The 14,346-nt window shown below is 41.2% G+C and overlaps 1 protein-coding gene across 4 annotated transcripts in view; it reads right to left on the bottom strand.

Moving 5' to 3' along the window:
* Positions 1-14,346, bottom strand: part of TRPC6 (transient receptor potential cation channel subfamily C member 6) — a 75,309-nt gene that overhangs the window by 28,202 nt on the left and 32,761 nt on the right. For all 4 annotated transcript variants that reach the window (XM_060179716.1, XM_060179718.1, XM_007520721.3 and 1 more), the window contains exons 2-4: positions 9,205-9,979; positions 4,335-4,520; positions 2,820-2,984 (exon numbers count right to left, since the gene is read on the bottom strand). In XM_060179716.1, the coding sequence (XP_060035699.1) occupies positions 2,820-2,984; positions 4,335-4,520; positions 9,205-9,979 (1,126 nt within the window). The remainder of the gene's footprint in view (positions 1-2,819; positions 2,985-4,334; positions 4,521-9,204; positions 9,980-14,346) is intronic.

Below are 14,346 nucleotides of genomic sequence, written 5' to 3' on the forward strand. Positions count from 1 at the left end.
GCAGCTATCAATGTGTCTTTCACTTCTTGTAAGGTTTGCCATATATGGTTTCTCTTATCACTGAAAATGGAAATTTATTTACAAGAGTCATAATTTTTTCTCATGGAAAAAGCTATCATTATACATATAACATCAGGTTTTTGTTTTTTAATTTAATGTATTTGCTGAGAAAAACTGGGATTGTTAAAATGTACTGGTTTCCTGCCTTGCTCCAGAAATGACTAGAGGCAAATCTTCAAAATGTAAATCACCGAAAGTACAAATTGACATTTAAGAATGTAAAGTTACCAAAAGCACAAATCAAGAGCCCAAGGAGAGGAAGTGGAATGAGGATGGTGACGGTGAGGAGGAGGAGGGAGAGGAGAGAGAAGGAATAGGTAGAAGTGGAGGAGGTGTTAGGGCAGGTCCAGGAGAGGAGCAGACCCCTCCCACCACAGTGGGTGCACACTGCAGTGCACTGGTGTGGGCACGTCAAGGTCAGGCTCAGTTATTGGGGGCTTGTGTCTCCCGCCTGACCTGGCTGACTCCCTTCCTCACTGGATCACTGGTCCTCAGTCAGGTGACATCACGCCTGCTTTATGTCATTCAGAGAGGAGACAGACTATCACACTGGACTGGACACTGTGCTGCTTTCTGAATGTTCTGGCATATACTAAAAACAAGCACAATATTGGTTGGCGAGAATCTAAAATGTGCACTCTAACTTTCATACCCTCTGTTAGTTACCTCAGTTACTGAGAATTGTGTTTCTCTTAAATTAAGGGGCATTTTTGCCACCATTCAGTAAACAGATGTGTGGAATTAAAATGAGTTTTCTCCTGTAGGAAAATTTTTCATCTGCATATTCTAGAGTGTAAATAAATGCTTTAAAAATTGTTAAGAAGGAGGGTTAACGTAAATAACTGATGTGCCTACAAATTTTTGAGGTTGACTACTAACATGATACTTTTAAACATTATCTGCCGTACTCTTTTCAAGCGTTGAATGAAGGTCGGATACTTACTAAACATAGTATAAGTACTAGTATAAGTAGAAAAGAGTGAAGCTAGCTTAAACTAATGTGATTTGAAATAACAGTATGCTATTTCTACTGTGATGATCATAAACCACTGACATCTGGGTTGTGGTAGAAAAAGAAAACACAAGAACTGAATGTTTCTGAAAGTAGAGAGCAGACTTGAGGAGAGGAGACCTGCTCTAAACAGAAACAGGGACTCTGCCAAAGTTTGTGGGTCTCCTGATTGAACCTGTTTCATTTTTAAAGATGCATTGGAAAATTGAAGCTACTTCAGATTGTATTTTAAGTCAATACATCAATATAGCTTGACCATTCTCTCCCACAAGACGTGATTCTGTAACCATAAACAATGTTTATGTCCATTACGAAAGGGAAATATTATAAAATAAATTTGAATGTCACTTTTCAAAAACCAGATGATAGTAAAAACCAATACATAAGAGCATGCACTCTATCACTGACTATATAGCCGCCACTAACTGTGAAGCTTTTACCATCATGAATTTCCCCACAGTTCTATATATCACCACTAAAAGTAATTGTGAGGTCTCCACTATGTAGAAGAGACTTTTCGCACCAACTTTCCACCACAGGCTGCTTAGAAAAGTCCCTGCAGACCTGAACCATCAGACAGACGTGTGCTGACATAACAAGACAGCATGCCAGTGATGGTGATCGACGTGTTTCTCCCACGTTACAAATGCTGCAAAATGAGTCATGACTGTGCTGGAGAACAGCAGATGATTCAACTAACATTTCTACATGGCACAAAATAGATGGTCCAACAGTCACATTAGCCACTTTGCTTTAGAATTATTTCAGTCAGACTCTCAGAGCTGAGACTTACACAGAGCCAGAAAGGTACTTTCAGAAACATCAAGAAGGAGACTGTTGGAAGAGGTGGGGTATGTGGCTGCTAGTGACACGGCGGGTCACCATTTTGCAGGCCAGCTCTGGACACTAATGGAAGGCCAGGTCCCACTGAGCAGTGTTTGCACCAAAGGCTGAGGAGATAAACTTTGCCAACAAAACAAGCTATCACTGCTGTCAGGCTACAGTGTCCTCTGTCCTTAAAACATTTTCTTCGGGTGGGGGAGATAGCATAACGGTTATGCAAACAGACTCTCGTGCCTACGGCTCCTAAATCCCAGGCTCAATCTCCTGCACCACCATAAGCCAGAGCTGAGCAGAGCTCTGGTGTTTCTCTCTGCCTCTCTCTCTCTCTCTCTCTCTCTCTCTCTCTCTCTGATTCTCTCTCAAAAATAAAATAAAATAAGGGGAAAAAAAGAGCATTTTCTTCACTGAAGCAAGGAGTGCATTAGTATTTATACACTTGCTCTTCATTTAAATTAAAGTCCCTTTGTTCACATTAGCTGAGAACAAAAACAAAGACTTTAACAGTGAAATTTGTCACAGGGATAAAAGTCCCATCTTCTTTTAGGATGTCATTTGAAAAGTCTGCTCTACACTAAACATAACATTAAAATATAATCATATATGTATAGGTAGCCCTGGAAAGAGAGTTCACAAAGACATATACTCCGACTTAACAAAGGTTTTCTTCCCCACAGTAGTGGTGAAGCCGCAGGGAAATGTTCTCATTTTGCCAGTTCTCTTATCTATTTCTTATAACACATGCATGCTATTTTGTGGTAGTAAACACTATAACATTATTTAAACTCAGCTCTGACATCCCTGAAATCTTCACTTGGGAATCTTTCCCCTGCTTAAATGGCTCCGGCATGTCCACCCAGACACACTCCCAGATCACAGCAGTCCCCCTTCACCTCCAGCAACTCACCTTGCTGCACGGGGCGAACCAGTAGATGAGAGCCAGGAAGGGCAGCCCAACGGCAACGGCGAGGACCACGAGAAACTTGACCGCCATCGGCTGCTGCCGCAAACCGGAGAGGTTCTCATACCAGATGGACAGAAGCTGCTGCTGACAGTTTGGGTGAGCTACAAACTAGCAGGGAAGTGACAGAATATTCAACAGCTTGATTAAAGAGTGTTTCAGCATAAACTGTTTTCTTGTGTTTCGTATTTTATTCTCCCATGAGACACAGAGTTAGCATTAAAGAATAAACATAAGTCATCTAGTTGTCAGACATCCAGCAACATGGCAGGAGTTTCTGGAATGTATTATATACATTCTAGGATTTGAGGACTAGAAGTATAGCTCTGCATTAGGGCACAGGATTTGCATGCTCGAGGCTCCAAAGGCTGTAAATTTAATTCCTGGCCCTTTCACATGACAGAGTTAAGTTCACATGACTGGTGTCTCTCTCTCAATCTCTAGTTCTTATGAAAAACAATTAGATGATGGTAGGTTGTAAGGAGAATATGTAAAGGAACTATAAATGAGTCTCTCTTCTACTCCCCACTGGGACTTTTTGCCTACATCATTCCACTATTCCTACTAGATTCTTCTCTCTCTCTCTCTCTCTCTCTCCTTTTTCCAGATCGAGGGTAGATGGGGGAGGGAACAAAGAGAGGTCATTAAGATAATTAACCTCAAAAATCATTTAAAATATAGTGTTCATTTTTGCAGTACTGTGCAAAAATTAATAATTGTTAGTATATTTGAAAGTTGGTCCACCTATTTTGAAGGGAAACTTAGCAATGTTTTGAGTTTTAAAATAAAATCTTCCATATTAATTCCACATCTAGGAATCTTGTCTACAGATAAAATGTGTAAATCAGAAGATTCAAGATCACAGGGGAGGTGAGGAAGGCACTGCAGGCAGTGGTCCCAAATTAAACCAACAAAGGAGGAAATTGAGTTGGACCTTAACTAATGATGCTCCTAATTTCTTTTTTTTAATTTTTTATTATCTTTATTTATTGGCTAGAGATAATCTGAAATGGAGAGGGGAGAGAGAGATAAAGAGACACCTGCAGTCCTGCTTCACCACTAGTGAAGCTTTCCCCCTGCAGGTGGGGACTGGGGGCTCAAACCATGGTCGTTGGGCACTGTAACATGTGTGCTCAACCAGGTGCGCCACCACCCGGCCCCCGATGCTCCTAATTTCTAGTACTGCCTTGAGGTCTGTATGCATGAAGTTGTTACGGCTTTGGTTAAGTGAAGAGAAATGTCAGTCAGCGTAGTATTCTGCAAACAGAGCACTGGATTTTAAAGACTGACAGTGTGGCTCCACACACCTCACACACACACTCTTAGTATCCATCAGAGAATCTGCCAGCATAACTGCTAACTGGGGAAGCCTCGCTCAACCTAAGGATGCCAGCTCATCCTGTTCATTTAAAACCAGCAACAACTGAAGTAGGTTAAAGGGGCATTCGTGCCTGACCTTACTTTTTTTACTTCATATTTAATGGCAAGTTTTAAACGACTGAGGTTTGGCCGACCGTGATCTCCACCACTCTGGCACATCTCCACGTCTCCATTCAGAACAGCTTCTACTTCCTCAGTATTTCTGCAGAGATCAAGGAGTCCAACAACAAAGTCTTTGCACTGCATTGAAAGCTTTTTGTAGTCATTCTAGGAAGAAAAAAGAAAGAAAATATAATGTAGGAGTGACATATTTTACTGAGCCATGTAGTAGAATTTTCAGCAACTAGAGAACATATGAGTCAAAAGGAAACTGTTTTCTTTTTTAAAAATCTGTTAATGAGATAGAGAGGCGGTAGAAGAAAGAATCAGAGCACCACTCTGACACATGTGGTGCTAAGGATCAAATTCAGTCCTTTCCGCCTGAGAGTACAGAGTGCGCTATCCGTGTTGTCTCCCTGGATGTAGCCAATTGTGTTTTCTGATTACTACATTTATTTATTTACCAAAGCACTAACCCTAACCAGAGAAAAGGCAAAAAGAAATGTGGTGTTTCAAAGCTGGGGTTGAGGAAATAGCCATTGTAGATGTGCAAGATGGAACTGACTTTTTTCTGCTGATTATCTCCATCGGTAGCAGCTACTTATCTGTTTAACAAATAGCTTTTATTTTTTCCCTCGGCTTGGTAATTCTCCACCCTGTTGAAGTTCGCTGGTGGGTGGACAGTCATGAAGGTACACTTTGAGGACATGGGACTTCTCATGAATCAAATGCAGTACTTAACTTCCCTCCCTGTGGACTCAGCAACAATCCACACTTCCGCCAGAATGAGATTTGTGAAACCAATCACTTATGCTACAGGAAATGCAAAGGGAAGAACTCGCACTGCGTTGTACTCATCTTTAAAGCAGACACAAACATGCTCCAGGAAAAGGGATGCACCAGACTCATCTCTGAGTCCTCGTAACTCAGCGTGGTGTGTGGCTGGATTTGATGCCTTGCTCTGTGTGTGATTCTGGAAAGGGTGTTTTATTTCCTGTCCTCCAACTAAATTCTCCTAGTTATGGAATACATGCTGCTATAAAGCAAAGTCAGTGTTCATAATGTAGGGCTAGTCAGAAAGCTCAACACTGCCCATGGCCTTTTCCTCTTTGGTCTGGGTCCCAACCTTATGCCTCTGTATAGAAATTCTGCCTTATGGGAAACTTAGCTTCTAAGTGACACCTCTGGCCTGATGACAGTCATACTGCCTTTCTGACAACAGAATGTTTTCTTTCTTTCTTTCTTTCTTTCTTTCTTTCTTTCTTTCTTTCTTTTTCTTTCTTTCTTTCCTCCCTCCCTCCCTTCCTTTCTTTTTCTTCCCTCCAGGGTTATCACTAGGGCTGTGCTATGAATCCACTGCTCCTGTAGCCACTTTTTTCCCCCAATTTTTTTTTTTTTTTGATAGAACATAGAGAACTTGAGAAGGGAGGGGGATATAGAGAGGGAGAGTGAAAGACATCTGCAGACCTGCTTCACTGCTTGTGAAGTGACCCTCCTGCAGGTGGGGAGCCAGGGGCTCGAACCAAGATCCATGCGTGGGTCTTTGTGCTTCATAGTATGTGCGTTTAACCTGGTGTGCTACCGCCCAGCCCCTGAAAACTGTTTTTCTTAAAAGCTGGTTCTCTTTCAGACGATGACAGATATTTCTGACATTTTCAGCAGCAGGGCATAGCAACGGCTTACAAACAGTCATAGCAGGAGTGTCTCCACTTCTCTTTTCTCAAAGTCAAAGGCAGAAAGGGGCATCTGGAGAGCCATGTGCACGTCCAAGCACAGAGCACTGGGAAACCATGAAAGATCTGGAAAAGCTCCAGGAAGTCTACTAATCCAGAATGATGAGAAAAGGCCAATTCCTGACCTGTGAAAGTGTCTTTTGCACAATTAAAGGGAATGCTATTTGTTGTAATAAACAACCTAAAATAGAAACAGGCTCAAGAAAAGGGTTTAGAGCCATAAGTCATAGGTAAGTATTAAGATGCTAAAGGACAATGAGAACTTGGGATAATGCAATGACTGACTAAATAAAAGCATTCCTCTCACTGTTCTTTTGCATTTAAGATTACTCTTCCATATCTGAGTATAACCTCAGAATCAAGGGGAGATGCTAGGAGTTGTGCTCTCTTTCTTTTGTTTCAGAAACAGCCAAGGGTCTGTGAGATAGTCCACTTGGGTAAGTGTGTCTGCTTTGTCATGCATGGGACCCACGTTTGAGTCCAGTCCCCATCATGGTGGAGGCAGCTGCAGTGCTGTGTGTCTTTTCCCCTTTCCCTTTGTCTGTCTCTCTTCCTAGCTGAAAGTCAGCTCAGAATGATGAAATCCCTGCAACAACAATTACAAGTCAACATTCTGGGTTTTTCTATATTTTAATGTTGTTTGATTTTGTTGCCAAAATTAAGTTAATTTTAAGTTTAAGGTAGATGAATTTTCATGCTTCTTACACAATAAAAAATACAATAGAAATTTTGAATAAAAATAGATGTTTTTCTTTCCATTCTTTCTTATTCTTTCAGTTTTATTGAAGGATAATTTGTCAAGACTGTTGGGGATTTTTGCATCAGTGATCATCACAGATTTCAGTGTGTAATTGGCCTTTTTATACTTTTTTTTATTGGGGTATCAGAGTGATACCTTAAAGAAAGTGCTGGGAAGGGGGCCGGGTGGTAGCACACCTGGTTGAACACACACGTTACAGTGCGTGAGGACCTGGGTTCAAGTCCCCAGTCCCCACCTGCAGGGGGAAAGCTTCACAAGCGGTGAAGCAGTGCTGCAGGTATCTTTCTGTTGCTCTCTATCTCCTCCTTCCTCTCAGTTCCTGGCTGTCTCTATCAAATAAATAAAGATACTAATTAAAAAAAAAAAAAAGAATGTGCTTGGGAGTGTTCCTGTTGAGGGATAATTGGTGTGCATTCCTACACAAGTTTAAGGTGTGTAGTATAGTAACTTAAATATATTGCAAAATAATTAAACAGCCAGTGTGGTGAAGAGCCATCATCTCATTCAGAGAGGGAGATAATAACAGAAATTTTCCCAAGTGATGCTGTTAATACTGACTGTCAGCAATTCTCACGTCATCGCATACAGCACTGTTGACTCTAGCCATCATGCCTTACAGTAGACTTCAACTGTCTCCTTCCTACCTGGAAGTTTACACTTTTAGACTACCCTCGTTGCATTCCGCCACCTCTCCCGCAGCAGTCCTGGAAGATTCTTGTCAGATATGCCAGTTGTCTACAGTCTACCTCCCTGTTCTCTTTAAAAACCTGCAACTTCCCAGGCTTACTCATTTCCTTCTAGTTCCTGTGGCTTCATGTCTGTTAGATTTCTCTGCTATAATCTGCTTGTCATCTCTGCATGGAGTTAGCCTCAGTTCTAGTGATATGGGAAACAAATACTTGTTGAGTTTAGGAGATTCTAAGTGCAAGGCTGAAATTGCCTAAGGACTCGAGTGCAACTCCCCTGGCTCTTGCCTAATGGATGAGAGACTATCAAATATAGAGAGAGAGACCTTGGAAGGCATTTTAGAGGGAACTATATCTTATTATATCAGAGATTTGGAAATCTTTGTTAAAGTTCACCTTATCTGGCTCTCACAAAATAGATTTCTTACCTCCAAAGAGAGGTATGTGGAATCTTTCCAAGAATTCATAAAAGCATCAGTAGTTTTTAGGTAATCAATGCCCATTTTTCAACTTTTCTAGAACTGAATTTCTTGAAAATAATTACTTTGCCTCATTGTAAAAGACTTTCTCACTGTTACCCTTCCATTCTTCCTGCTCCTCCCTGTTACTGATTAATCCAGTTACCTAGACATTGAGGGATTCCTGTATATTTCTGCTCTGACGCACATTTCTAGCAGGAAATGAAGGTGCCTCAAATGGGAAAGACAGAAAAGGTCAATGTGGTTGGGATATTAAGGAAGAAGAAGAAAAAAAGAATTTGTTAGTTCATATGACTAACAAAATGTACTTCCCAAGCACATTTGTTTTTATTCACAGATCCAAAAAATACTGGAATTTCTGAAATGTAGAGGGTGATAAAGGTATTCTTGGTTGTAGGAATGAGGTGGCTTTTGGAAGCACTTAGGAGATTAAACCACTGGTGATTAGTGGGTTGGAAGTTCCTTGACCTGAGGAGGAGGGGGCAGTGGATGGATGGAGATTAAATCCAAAAGGATGTGGCTCACAAAGCTGGACTGTTAGGCACATAGAGATTTGGGGAGAGCGAGAGCAGTGACCTGGACAGACAGTGGGCCCTGCGGCTTTCTCCCACACCTTGTCCTTTAAAGCATCTCATCCCCTGGGCCACTCCTGACTACCTTGCTCAGTAATAAGTCAGTGATCTTGTGAATAAAGGAGCTTCCTGAGTTCAGCGAATGCTCTAGCAAACTAAACTCAAGGTGAGGGTTGTGGGGCTTCTGATTTATAGCCAGTGATTCCTTTCTTGTTAGGTGTTAAATATTCATTGAGGACAAGGTTACTGACATTCACTGACTCTTTGGACAAACAACCTGGATTTTAGAGCACTGTGTACCTAGATTCAGGTCTCAGCTCTGTCTGGGAGCTGACTCAACCTTTCCAGACCCACCACTGAATAAGAACTAGTTTCCAAGGTTGTGATAATGATTAGATGTAATAAACACAGAATGTTTAACAAATAGTAAGTCACTTTAAATAATAGTGATCACAGTTCTTACTACATAAAGTTATAATTAAATCTTATTTTTAAGAATCTATAAAATCCACCTACTGTGCACAACAGCTAACATAGTGCTAAGCACATAGCTGGAGCTTGTCAGTTGGTACCCCTTGACTTGGGTTTGTGGAGGGTGAAGCCATATTGGTTAGACACCTACCTTGAATTCTTTCTCAATGTTGGCCAGAACTGCCAGCTCATTGCTAAGTTCTAAAGCTGTCATGACTGGGTCTTCACTAGAGAGTGACAGGTACGCTGGGCTCGCCAGGCCTTTGTAGGCATTGATTCGAGACCTGGAGTGGCTGAAGGAGTCATGCTTCTGTTTCTGGTTGCATTCACTGCACTTGCAGAAGTAGTCATGAGGCCGCTCAATTCGAGCACCCTTCCGCAAAAGGGTGTGCACAATTTCGTACTCCTGGCAGTGAGCAGCAAGAATGATCGGGGTCACATCATGGGAGAACCGCGTTCCGTCTTCATCATAGGCATAAAAATCGTCATGCTGGAGTTCAGACTGGCTGGGGCTGGTCGCTAACCTCTTGCCTTCTGCAAAAGCAGGATGACTGAGAATCGCTTCCACGATCCGAACGTAGCCTTTACTGATAGCGAGAAGCAAGGCATCCCCAACACGGGAGAGATTTTCTTTCTTGAGAAGAAGTTCTGTGATTTCCAGATGCTCATTGGCCACTGCTAGCTGCAAGGCATTCTGGCCCATGTAATCCACACAGTTGACATTGAGGGAGAGACATTCCTCCAGCATCTTCCTCACTACTGGGATGTTGCCGTATTCCGCTGCATCCAAGAAGCGCTCCTCCTCAATAGATAGACTTGTAGAACGGTCATTAAACATATACGCTGGCCCCCGGTTAGCTAATCTTCTCCCCTTCTCACGGAGAATCGTCTGCCGCCGGTGTGTCAGTCTGTTGTCGGTGCCTCGACTGTCAGAAAACAGAAAGATTGTGAACAAATCATATTAAGAGCACTTTAATGTACTGAGTGACCAGCTCTTCATCTAATGCAGTCCTCAAGTGTAGTAGATGCTATCTCATCTTCACTAGTGATAACATACAGTGAAGACGTATTTGTTAGTGGATTCTAAGAACTTCTTTGAAAATACCAAGCATGGGCCTGCAAAATATCTCATTTGGATAGTATGTTGCTTTGTCATAAGCACAATCCAGGTTCCAGCCCAGCCCCCAGAACACTGGAGGAAGTTTTGGTGCTGACACCTCTTCTCCGACACACACCTCTTTCTCTCTGTGTCCAAAAAAGTCAGTACAGAGCAGTGAAGCCCTGGCAACGATAGAATATTGAGTACTCTGCAGATCTGAGCATCCCAGCTTGGCCTGGAGAAATTGGCAAGTCCCTACTTTCACTGCTCCATTCACATAGAGCTGGGTGAGTGTTCTCTGACCACAGGTGCGGGCATAGGGAGAATCATCATTATCACTGTGATACAGAGTGTGGGCATACTTTGTAAAGAGGGAGATTAAGTTCATTCAGGTCAGCACCTACTTAGTGACTGACCCAGGAAAACCAATGGTGAAAGCAAGTAGGACTTTTCCTGCCCTTATAAACATACAGTCCAAAGGAGGAAATTGGCAACAGGGGGCCTTGTTAAGAGCACTTTGCCAAGAGAAGCCTATGGTAGGCGCAGCTACCCTAGCTCCTAGAAAAAAGCTAGATGGAAGGATGAGTGGGAGTCAATGAGAGTGTTTGGGGGAAGCTCTCTCCACACAGGCAACACCTAGATGCCACAGTCGGGGAACAACTAATGCTTGGACTCCACTACAAATTCACAGGGATCTTGAGTAAAGGTGGTGAGAAGGAGAAAGCCTTCTTTAGTGTAGACAGATGCCAAAGGGGCATCTCATCTTCAGTGCAGGCTTTCAGTTTGTACTAACAAGAGAAAGTGATTCCATCCCCAACTAAAATGCAATAGCGAGAATGTTTCCTTTATGGAACCAGGTCTCAAAGCTTTTTGAACTTGAAGGGCTTGAGCATGATTGCTGTCACCAACTAGAGACCCACTGGGGACATGCATGAGGAGAACTTGAATCAATTCAAAGACTTCAGAAACCTCACCTCCTCCAGAGTGGCTAGACCAATAAAGCCCAAACCTCTTTCCCTCCTTTTTAAAAAATTTTTTAACTGCTTACCTCTGGTTTATGGTGGTGCCAGAGATTGAACCTGGGATGAGGACTTCAGAGCCTCAGGCATGAGAGTCTGTTTGTATAACCATTATGCTACCTACCCTACCCACTTCCCTATGAACCCTTCATTGGATGCCAAATCTCCAGGTCCTGTTGTCCATGACAAAGTAATGATTAAAGAGGTCAACAAAATGTGAAACACTCAGAGAATTATAGCTCCTCAAGGAGTTTGAATAACATGCTTAAATAGTCACAGGTTTCTAGTTCATTTAGGAATGATTCCTTCAGTCACCAAGGCCTCTTCAAAACTACCAGGCTGGGGAGCTGGGTGGTAGTGCAACAGGTTAAGCGCACGTGGCACAAAGAGCAAGGACCGGTGTAAGGATCCCAGTTCGAGCCCCCGGCTCCCCACCTTCAGGGGAGTCACTTCTCAGGTGGTGAAGCATGTCTGCAGGTGTCTTTCTCTCTCCCTCTCTGTCTTCCCTTCCTCTCTCCATTTCTCTCTGCTCTATCCAACACTGAAGACAAACAACAATAACTACAACAATAAAAAAAAAAAAACAAGGGCAAGAAAAAGGGAATAAATAAGTAAATGTTTAAAAAAACCTACCAGGCTGTTGTGTTACTAAAGTGACAACTTTGTAAACTGAACAAATGACATGAAGAAACAAAAGCCAGAAATAAGTATTCTATGATACCAAATAATGGCTAAGGGATATCTTTAGATAATATATATTATAATAAGGGGTATATTTAGATAATACATATTATTATAAGGGGTATCTTTAGATAAAATCTATTATTATAAGGGTTATCTTTAGATAATATATATTATAATAAGGAGTATACTTAGGCAATATATATTATTATAAGGGATATCTTTAGATAGTATATATATATATAACTTCTATTAAGTAATAAGGGCATGATTTCTACAACTACATTGTTTTCTGTAGCATACGCTTTGTTTTCTTTTTTAAATTTTTTTATATTTATTTTCCCTTTTGTTGCCATTGTTGTTTTTTATTATTATTGTAATTGATGTCGTCATTGTTGGATAGGACAGACAGAAATGGAGAGAGAGGGGAAGACAGAGGGGGAGAGAAAGACAGACACCTGCAGATCTGCTTCACCGCCTGTGAAGCGACTCCCCTGCAGGTGGGGAGCCGGGGACTCGAACCGGGATCCTTAGTCAGTCCTTGCGCTTAAAACCACCATCTGCTTTGTTTTCTATTTCTATTTATTATTTAATTTTATCAAAGTTATGCATGTACATATTTCAAGGACTCTATAGCTTGTTAAAAAACAAGACAACTGTCCCTTTTCCTTCCTTGCTGGCCCCCAGAAGCAGTCAGTCCCACCTATGTTAGTTGGTTATCTATCTCATAACTTACATTTCTGGACCCATAGAACTTGGTAATAGCATTATTATTATATTTCCCAAGTTTGCACTATCTATATATAGTTTCCCATTATGAAAGCTGAGGGCTTAACTCACTTTCACAGTCTCCCTGCTTATGCCTTCTTACATGCATCCCGACATCACAGTCCCATATCATTCTTGTACTCTAGCAATATCTTAACTTCCACTGGTAATTATTTGCATTTTAACAGTTTAAGTACTATATATGGATTTTATTTCTTGTGTACCTTCTCTATATCCTGAAACTCAGTAGTTAAGACTTTTCTGGGGCTTGGGGGGAGGGGCAAGAAACAGCTCACCCAATAGAACATACTTTGCCATGAGTGGAGACCTGGGATCAGCCACCACATGCAAGGGGAGGCTTCATGAGAAGTGGAGCAATGCTGTGGTACTTCTCCTCTCTCTGTCTCTCTTTCTCCTTCTCTGTCTCATCTTCTATCTTGGGGAAAAAAAAAAGGGAGACATTTGCCAGAAGCTATGGAATTATGCAAGTGTGAAGGCCCAGTGAAACCTGGTAGATTCTCTCTCTCTATCTATCTATCTATCTAACTTACATTTGTATTAATATGCGTAAGGTTCCATGTATTTATGACTAACTCAGCAAAACTATTCTTCCATGTAAATCCACACTTAACATACTCTTCCTACTATGTGTTATTGTGGTTTTAGCTTCTTGAAGGCTTGCTTCTGTAGCCTTCTGATTCGCTGGTCTGGATCAGTTGGTGTTTAGATCTGAAGAATATATACTGTCTTTGAATGTTCCTTTTTAGCATCCTTCCCAGGACTCCCTTTGCTTTGCTTTTATGTTGGGTTCTTTGCTTTCTGAAGCCCCAGGCCATTCCCTTTCTTATTTTATTCCTTGTTCAAGAAGGGCACATCCTCTAGTAGCTGAGAACATATGGGATGAAGTAAATTTCTTGAGGTTTTACATTTCTAAAAATTACTTTTTCTTTTCTCCGAGCTAAATTTGTCTGGTTAGAGAATTCTAGATTGACAATAATTTAAAAACTTTGTTCTTTTATATTACAGTTTTTCTAAAAGTTGCTGCTGAAGGAATGGGGAGACAGCATAATGGTTATGCAAAGGACTTTTATGCCTTTTGAGGCTCTGTGATCCCAGGTTCAATCCCCAGCCCCAGCATAAGCCAGAGCTGAGCTGTGTTCTGGTCTTTCTCTCTGTATCTCTATCTCTCTCATTAAAATATTAAAATGAATAAGTAAAAGTTGCTGCTAAGAAGTATGATTCTGGAGTGAGAACTTGCAGCAAGTGTTCTTGTGTCACTGGGGAAAAGAAAGAAAAAAACACAAAAACCAGTATCAGCTAACAAGTGGCCAAACCTTTTGTTGGTGGTGTTTGTTTTGATCTTTCTCTTGTATTTGAATGGAAAAGATAATTGTTCCCAATATAGCTCATAGGTATTTTCAAAGTTAATTAATATCATGCACATAGTGCTTAAATTTGGGTTTCATTGTTTTTTTTGTTTTTACAGCCACAAAAAATAAGAATTTACAGGAATAAGAGCACAGTGTTTCTGCTGTTACTCAATTAGAAGATTCATGAAAAGGCCACTACTAAAATGGTAAGTAATGGAAGTAAATTTTTGCTGTTGTTTGTTGTACAGAATGAAAAGTTACCTAAATATCATTTTTTTTAATGCAGTGCCAAAGACCAAGCTCAAGAATTAGACAGATAGGTTATCATGAACCACTTCCCTGACCCAATTTTTTTC

The sequence above is a fragment of the Erinaceus europaeus genome, chromosome 20 (assembly GCF_950295315.1).
Source record: "Erinaceus europaeus chromosome 20, mEriEur2.1, whole genome shotgun sequence".
NCBI classification, from domain to species: Eukaryota; Metazoa; Chordata; class Mammalia; order Eulipotyphla; family Erinaceidae; genus Erinaceus; species Erinaceus europaeus.